General features: G+C 43.5%; 1 protein-coding gene across 1 annotated transcript; it reads left to right on the plus strand.

Moving 5' to 3' along the window:
* UBE2B (ubiquitin conjugating enzyme E2 B) lies at nt 1–8526 on the plus strand. Its single transcript, XM_074838303.1, has 6 exons — nt 1–157; nt 3697–3777; nt 4510–4535; nt 5572–5661; nt 7087–7175; nt 7959–8526. The coding sequence occupies exons 1-6, from the start codon at nt 114–116 to the stop codon at nt 8085–8087; spliced, it is 459 nt and encodes a 152-aa protein (XP_074694404.1). The 5' UTR covers nt 1–113; the 3' UTR covers nt 8088–8526.
* Nucleotides 8527–9085: the final 559 nt, after the last annotated feature.

Consider the following 9085-nt stretch of genomic DNA (forward strand, 5'->3'; position numbering starts at 1 on the left):
GGCGCGGCCCGCCCCCCGCGGAGGGAGACGCCATTGCGGGTTGTTTGTGCAGGCGGCGGTGGCGGAGGGAGGCGGCGGCGCCGCGGCCGCGGACTCTTTTCCCCGCGGCGATCATGTCCACCCCGGCGCGGCGCAGGCTGATGCGCGACTTCAAGAGGTGAGCGGCGACCCCCTCCCTCCCCCCGCCCCCTTCCTCTCTCCGCCGCCCCCTCCCCAGGCTGTCCCGCGGGGAGCGGGCACCCCTCCCGGGGGACGGGGCCGGGCTGGCAGCGGGAACCGCCGCCCGGCTGTGGGCCTGACCCGGCCGTTTGCGGGGACGGGGCTCGGGCTTGTTCCGAGGCGGGGGAGGGCCGTGCCCGCGGGCAGCGGCGCGTCCCGGGCCGGCCGGCCGGCCCCGCTCCTTTGTACTGGGGACGGAGGGGCTGGCACGGAGCCCCCTTCCCCGGGTCCTTCCCACGGTGGGTGCTGCGGGGCGCGCTCCGAGCCAGCGGCTTCCCCCGTTCCCCCCTCCCCGCCTCGGGGAGCGGGGGTGGGAAGCGCGGCCGGGAGCCCTCCGGGGGTGAGCGGGGCTCGGGGGGGTCCCGCCGGGCAGGGCTGGCTTTGTTTGCCCCGGCCGCCCCGCCTCGCCCGTGCGCCGACGGCTGGGGGCGTCTGAGGATAAAAGTTGAAGCGGTGCCTTCAAAACAAGGGCAGCCCCGGCCTCCCCGCCTGCGTGGGGAGGGGGAGCCTCCCGGGAGCGGCACCCGGGCCAGGGAGGGGGGTTAGTGGGGCGGGAGGCGAGCTGGTGGCGGTGGGAGCCCCTTACAGGTGCCCTGGGAGGGCCCGGCGGTGCGGAGCTGGCCGAGGCTGGAGGTTTGTGCCGTGCGTCCCGCACCGCCCCCCCCCCCCCCCCCCCCCCCCCCCCCCGCCTTTCCTTGCACAGGCTTTTGAATACCGGAGGTGTTTGGCCCATTTTTCTGAACAGACCAGGCTTTAGAGGCGTTTGAGTCTTGGTGGGCTGGCAGTCTCCGAAAATAAGTAGAATTCGGGACGGACATCTCAAAACGAAGCACAAAGAATTAGCAAACACTTCATTGGTCTGTACGTAATAAAAAGCAAAGTGCCCTGTAATGTATAATATATACAAACTGCTAAAGAAGCAGTTATTAGCTGCACTCTTTTAAATGTTAATGACTGAACCACAGACTCTAGAATAATTTATTTCCAGTCTGACATGTAAACACATTTATAACAGAGCATGGAAAAAGGTGGAGGGTTCTTTTGTAAGCTTTACAGTATGTCGTATCATTTCTCTGGAGTCTCTCATAAGTTGTTGGAGGTGACTCAGCCTTGATAGTGTCTCTTTTTTTAGCATAGCCATGTTATAGCAGTACCTGAAAATACATCAGTAAACAGTTGACGTCTATTGTAGTTTCTTTACGTGACTGCATGTAAAGCTACGGTGGGAAAAGCCGGATTTGTGAATCTACAGAAAGTTGGATGTTTTTGAGACGTGGAGCCAACCTCTTCTGTTGTGTTTGGGTGTTGGTGTTTGCTAAGTGGGTGTTGCTTGATTCCTGTTCAAATCAAAACAGGATATTCAGTCTTTTTTATTGTATTCAGTTACACAGATGACATGAACCAGTGATTTTTTCAGGGTGAGGAACTAAGTAATTTCTCAGGATTGCAATCAGACATGATTTTTATGATTTTATAATCTTAGAAGGACTGGTTTAATAATTTTGAAGCTTAAGGTAGAGAAGACTTTAAAGCTGTGGAAAAGTATAACCAAATAAACACAAAGTAAATCGAATTTATTTATCAAATATATGACAACTTCAGTACCCCAAGACTTATGCAACTTTTTCAGGTCAGTTTTTTTACTTTTCCTTTTCCTACCATGTTACATTTTTGTTTAGCCTTCTGTTACTTGTACCTCATACAGAAAAAGCAGACCGTGTGCTGTGAACTCTGATTCATTTTATTAAATATAAACTCCTTTTGCATACAGTGATTGTCAAGAGCAGTGAAGAGAGAACACAGCTCAACGGATTTTGTATCTCATCTAATTTGTTTGACTAAACCAACAGAAAAATAAGTTGGGGGTGTTTTGCTGTTAAAAAGGAGTTACAAGTACTACATTTTTCCCTAGCTGTTTAAGATTTCCAGGCGCTTTTTGGCTCAGTCTAACTTCCAGTCCTTGCCACAGCCTTTCTTTAGTTAGACCCTTTGACAGCAGGCTGCACACGAGCTTTTAAGTTGATCTCCAAACCAAAGCCATCCTTCAGATGCGTTTGTCAAGCGGAATGCTCAGGCATTATTGTTGGTGTGCAGCCTGGCTGTCACGCAGGGAGAAGTCCCGTTCCTGCTTTCCCTGACCAAAATAGTAGGCGATTATGCTGTTGAGACCAAGCTGTCAGAACTGTGTGTGCTTGGAGAGCGAGGATGTAAACAGAGAGTTGAGAGGGGATCCGAGCTGCAAGCCGCAGTCCCTGCTTCAGGGTTGTGTCTGTAGGGCAGTGCTCAGCATCTGTGTACAAGTGCAGTTTTATCACAGGTAAGTGATAAAACTGCAAGGTTTTTGCACGGTGCAAGTGCAGGGGAATGCAGTGGCTGGCTCACCAGTGTTAGCTCTGAATAAATCTGCATTTCCACGCTGACACTGAGTCAGAATTTGTCCCTTGGTCTGCAGGGCTTCTGGTGGGAACTTGTTCATAAGTGTACTGCGATATAGTCAAACCTCATGTTAACACTAAAGAATTGCTTCTGAAGCAAGGGCAGTCTTTATTCGTTTTCTTTATTTGTGCATAACTCAAGAGGCTGAGCAGGCGGGGTGGGTAGGAGCTGTCACTGAAGGGGGTTGATGGGGCAAAGTGCTCGTCAGGTGATTGGGACTTGCTGGTTTATGTTGTTCAGGGTCTCGTGTGATCCTTAAGCAGAAGCACTGGTATACAGACGGGCGGGCAGCAGGAAGGTATTTGGATCCTATTGCTGGGTTACGATATGTATTTCTGTGTAGTCCAAGTTTTGCGGCTTTCAGTAAGTAACATGCTTTTCCCTAGTCCCAAGGATTAAGGAACTAAAAAGAATTTTAAATGCTCCCATGATTACTTTAGAGATAAACACCTTTGTTGAACTGGTAAGAGGGAGCAGTACCCAGGTTTTCCCCTCGCTCCCTTTTGAAGCAATCAGCTTGCTAGTCAAAATAGGCTTATGCCCCATTTAACCGCGTCGCGCACACAGATCTGGGAGTGCAGGACAAGCTCTGCTGACAGTCCCTTGTGCTTAGTCCCAGCAGGTGTGCTGGGTGAGAGCCCCGGCCTGGTTTTCAGCTCCTGTTTGTGGCTGCAATTTGTTCTCTTCTTCATTGTGGCAGCCAGCAGCAATCGCTCTTTCATGGTTCACTGTCTAGTACTGTAAATCCCAGCTGTATGTGCAGCTTTAAATTATTCTTAGAGTTAATACTTTGCTCCCTGCACACTTAATCTAACCTGTTGGGCCGTGTAGGGTGTTGGTGAAAATCTTGAGAAAAAATCTTGAGAGCGTCTCGGAGGTTTGTTTTTTGGAGTATTGATAATCTGCGTGTAATGCTTTGTGTCTTCTCTGATTTGGAATGAGAAAATATTTATAAAATCTGGATGTTACTGTTAAATTATACTTGCAGATGGAAGTATTTTGTTTATATAAGGCATGTCATTCTGTATTTGTAATTTTTAGATTGCAAGAAGACCCTCCTGTGGGTGTCAGTGGTGCACCATCTGAGAATAATATAATGCAATGGAATGCAGTTATATTTGGGTAAGAGTTTTGATCACTATAAAATTTTATATCAAAGGACTAAATATAACAAAACCTGGGTTTTGTTTTTACAATTATTCTTTTATGTACATAAAGTCAGGAATCTTAGAAAAATTACTTACGTGTGCTGTTGCGATAAAAATCTGTTTTCAGGGGTAATACAGAACGCATAGGAAAGAAAAAATTAAAATTTAGTAAAAAAAAAAGATTAATAAAGCTTACATATGGCTTAATAAATAGGTCAGAGTTTGTAGGAGTTGGGTTATGAAAAAGCAGGCTTCCTCTTTAAAGTACGTAAGAGCCACGTGTTCTCAGCCATTAAATCCAGATGTATTAGTGACTGGATTGATTCCCAGTAGAAAGAGGTACAGGTTCTGTCTGAGGAGTTACATTACATATCCTACAGAACAGGAACTGGCTCGGTATCCTCTCACAAAACTGAACTATGCTTGCTAGTAATTAGCTCATTAATTCCAATCTAGTCACATAATGGCACATGTATTGTTTGGGATGATGATAAAGTCGATATCTCGGCTGGCAGATTGACTGTGGGAAAGTGTCTTAGATACGGCAAAGATCTCAGAGGTTGCCTCTGGATACGTCTCTAAATATTAAATTATTGCCCCTACCTATATCTTGGGGAGGATGAGGAAGAAGATACAAATTTTCTATGCCTGTTTAGAAGTAGGTAATGACCATTTTTAACTGGAGTTTATTTTTAAAACCTTTCAGGCCAGAAGGGACACCTTTTGAAGATGGTAAGCTGCTGACTTTTATATCCTCTGTCATCCTTATAAATATTGCCAGTATTAACATTGTTCTGCTTTGAAAAAATAATAGATGTTATCTACCTCGAATTTGGAACAAAATAAGCAAGTGAAGAAGTAAGGTCTTGTTGACTATAAAAATATGTATTATGATGTAAGCAGTGTCTTGTCACAATAGTTGATAGAAAGTTGTGAAGCGATGCTTATATTAAGACTTGTTTATACATATACACTAGAGCTTTCAGTGGGGGAAGTTGGTCTGATGCTGCCAGATGTGTTTCCACATCTCCATAGCTAAGCTCAACAAGACAGTCGGCTTCTCTGGCTTCATCTTTGTGGCATGTTTGATTTGTCTCTGTTCTCCTAATGAAGAACAGGTGAAAAATCTTGAATTGTTCTGAATATAGAACTTGGTGAGGGGGAGGGAATACCGAATTTGTACATAAACATGAAAGTTGGTGTGTAATGAACCTTCCTTAGGCATATGAGGATTAATGAGTTTAATAATTATAGTATTATTGCAGTAATCAGCAGCAGATGGGTTTTTCTCTGTGTTGGGTTGGAGGAGTTACAGTAAATTATTCACTGATCCATAATAAAGGTTTTCAGTGAATCAGTCATGAGCTCCAAAGACTGAGATTGCTGATTATGAAATTCCAGTGTTTCTTTGTGCCTTCTTAATGAAATGTCTGAAAGTCACCAAAGTCCACGGAACTGGCATGTTGGGTCACTGAAAAAGGGGAGGGCAGTGGGATAATTGATGTTGGGTCTTGCTGCCTTTGCCATGTGTACAGTGAGTCTCCAGGCTTCTGCCAAGCTGCTGCTGCTGGGTTTATTACTGTCACTAAGTCATATTCCATTATCACTTGAAATATATGAAAAGAAACCAGACTCAGTGTTGTTTGTTTATGTAATGTTGAGAAGAAATATTGATCCAGGAGCTCATAAATTGACTTATGTTGTATATGTTCCTGGAGGTGTTCTTCTGTTGTTAGTTATCTGATTGTATTTATGTTTGTTTGGACAGGTACTTTTAAACTAGTAATAGAATTTTCCGAAGAATATCCAAATAAACCTCCAACTGTTAGGTTTTTATCAAAAATGTTCCATCCAAATGGTGAGTAAATCATTTTTATTTAGCCATGATACCCACTAAATATTATGATGCGGTCATGTATTCTGCGAAGCGCCAGAATGCTTAACAGCTCTCCATCTCTCTTCATTGCCGCCTCCTCAGTAGATGTCTAGGACAGCAACTGCTTGATGAAAAATTAAGAATTATGATGCTATTAAGAAGCAGCTATCTGTCTCTCTCTAATCAATATATAGCCTCAGTAGCAAAGCCTGGGAGCATTTTCAGCAGCAGCTGCACTTAGGTTGGCTTAAAGAGGCAATTTTGGTTGCAGATTCCTGTCCCCTTCCATTTCACAGCAATTGTGTATGTGCAGCCACATGGTGAATTGGAGTAGGGAACTGATTGAGCCAAATGTTATTTATTTCTGTCAGGCGAGATTTTAACCAAGTCCCTGCCTTTGGTTCACTGTACCGAGCAGTACTAGCACAGGGAAGAAGGTGGGAGTGCAGAGGAGGCAGCTGACCCGAACCCAGTGGTGAGGGCAGTGTTATGAGAGTGCGCCATGGCTCCTGCTCCAGCACTTGATAGGTTTTATTTAGTGATTCTTGCATGCAGAAAACACAACCCATGCCCTTTGCTTTTCCAAGCCCCTCTAGCAGAGGTGGGGGGGAGAGGGTAAAGGTTCAATTTGAGGGTTGAAGCATAAGCCCATTCCAGCATTTCTTGTGACTTGAGCCCTCCTTGAACAGAGGCTGACCTTGGCTTCAGTTCTGTGACCTTCTAGGCAGCGCTGTCTGACCATCCATCTGCCACATAACACGCAGGCCAGCGTGTCTCTGACAGGCTTTTGGTAATTTTTTGGGTTTTATCGACACAAACAAGCTAGAAGACTAGGGTGTAGGAGTTTGAGCCACGAATCAGATTCATACAGGCTCTTGTATTAAGACTATTGATAGGTATCTGGACAGAACTAGGATTTCAGGCACACTTTCCAATATTTCCTATTATCTGCCTTAGTGTGTCTCATAGTGAGTGCACAGGATGTGAAAATGGGGCAAGAGCTCCCCACGTTTGGTGTGTGAGTCCATCCTGACTGTGAGGTCCTGGGCTGGTGCGGTGGGTTCCCCTCCTGCAGTAAGTGGCTCGCTGCTCTCTGGGGGGCCTCTCGTCTCTCTGTGTCTGTGCCAGTCACGCAGGAGGAGCAAGAAACCGAATCTTTAGACCTTCCTTCTTTTCTTCTCAAGTGTTCTGTTATTTCCAATAATGTATCTCCTTCAAAATACAACGTGTCAAACTACAGAGGATTGTGAGGCGTAACTGCTGTCCTCTTTCCTAAAGCATCAATTTAAGCACAGACTGAATTGGAACAGTAACTCTGCCTTGAACAGTATATAATGAACAAAGTATAAACTGATTGTTTCTGATGTTTCTGATTGTTTCTAAATGGTATCTGTTTTGTGTTTGCAGTTTATGCGGATGGTAGCATATGTTTAGATATTCTTCAGAATCGCTGGAGTCCAACATACGATGTTTCATCTATTTTAACTTCAATTCAGGTAACTTTGCATCTATTTTAGCAAATAATTACGTTGCTGTTAGTCTCTGCTCCAGGATACACGGCTCAGTGATGGGGCTAGCCAGGTATCTTTATCAAGGGGACTTCAAATACTTGTGAGCTAAGCAGTAGCTTTTTACTTCAAATAAAGACTAACCTATGTAATTACTAATTTTGAGCCACAAAACTGCCACTAGATATTTTTTCCAGTAAAGCAGTTACTGATTTGGATTGCTTTTTAACTGGTTTTAGTCAAGATAGGACATCAGAGGTAGAAATTTGCCTGGTGTTTAAACGCTAACCTTTATTGTGAAGTCATGCCCTACGAAGTCCTCAAGGAGACAATACAGCTGAAACCTACTTCACTTGGAATAAGTAAAAATGGCCTGCAACAGCAAAAATGTACACTTTCCTGTGTGACTGTTTTTATTTTTCTACAGTGTGAAGTTTTGTAGGAGGCATCTTAAGCCCCTCTTTAGTCCTGAATGACAATAGTAGTGTAATTACCAAATAATCAATTAGCAATACTGCTACCTGGCACAAATAGGTTTGTGAACCTAGAAGTGTATGCAGTGCTAACGCTTATGCAATGTATAATTTGAGGTTCACTAATGTAATTATGGGTGCCTAACAGTGAGTTTAACTGTTGGGTTTTTTTTTAAACTGGGTTCTTCTGAGTCATGTCTGCCTCCTGAAACACATTTGATTTAAAGGTTGTAAGGTGATTTTTCCCTGATTTAAAAAGTGTTGGTTTGTCTGACATTTTGTTTTCCCCTTTTTACAGTCTCTGCTTGATGAACCTAATCCAAACAGTCCAGCAAACAGTCAGGCAGCACAACTTTATCAGGAGAACAAACGTGAATATGAGAAAAGAGTTTCAGCTATTGTCGAACAAAGTTGGAATGATTCGTAACAGCTGCTTTGTTACTCTCCGTCCTCATAATCATGATGTACAATTTAACTCTCAATAGAAAGGCTACCAGAAATTTCAAGTGCCACAGTTCTAAGAATTTGCATAAAAACTCATTTGCAAACAAAATTAAGCCCTCCCGTTTAGGAACCTTAAAAGCTTGTGTATCTTGATTAACGTACTTTTTATTGCATGGTATGAACTAAGTTATTGCTACATAAATTTGTAATATATCCTGTTTGTATTTTTTTTCCAAGTGTATAATGTTGGTGTGGAGTTTTCATGACAGAATATACACATTTTGTAAATCTGTACTTTTTCAAATATTGAATGCCTTATTTTTGAATTCTTTAGATTTTTAAATTGGAGAAAAAGCACTTAAAGTTTTTATATATAAATATTTCATGTAAAACTGTTAAATACATAACCTTAGTGCAAGACATTCTGCTCTCACTCTGTATCTCTTTCAAAGGGCTCATTTTTAGTCAGTTTTTCCTTTTGGTACATGCAGATTATACCATGCACTTTACAAACAGAAAAGTTAATCCATGGTGTAACTGTCTTCACTGGATGTCTCTGCTTTTGCACCAGAGCTTAACTTGATTCTCTGTGTCCTCAGTTGTATGAGGAATGTCTTTTGGGGCTGCCAACTTACAAACAGGGAAACAGATGTAAATATTTTGCTAAAAGTCCCACTTTAAACCAGCAGCAAAGTTGCAAACAGGACCTGGATGACCAAGCTTGATGATAATGTTTTCTAGTAACTTATTTTTCAGGGGAGATTGTATTTTACCAAGTTGTAAAATGTTGTCATCTAAATCTGTCCTATATTCACATACTGATACTGTAATATAGTTTTGAATATCTTCTAATAATTAGAGGTATCCCATTAGCTTCCCTTGGGGATAGGGAAAAAAATCACCACCAACAGATGAAAACATGCCTGCAGATTTAATGGAGTTATTCTTTAAACCCTGGCTTTGTACTATGTGGTCGGGTCT

Source organism: Strix aluco, chromosome 13, assembly GCF_031877795.1.
Source record: "Strix aluco isolate bStrAlu1 chromosome 13, bStrAlu1.hap1, whole genome shotgun sequence".
Classification (NCBI taxonomy): domain Eukaryota; kingdom Metazoa; phylum Chordata; class Aves; order Strigiformes; family Strigidae; genus Strix; species Strix aluco.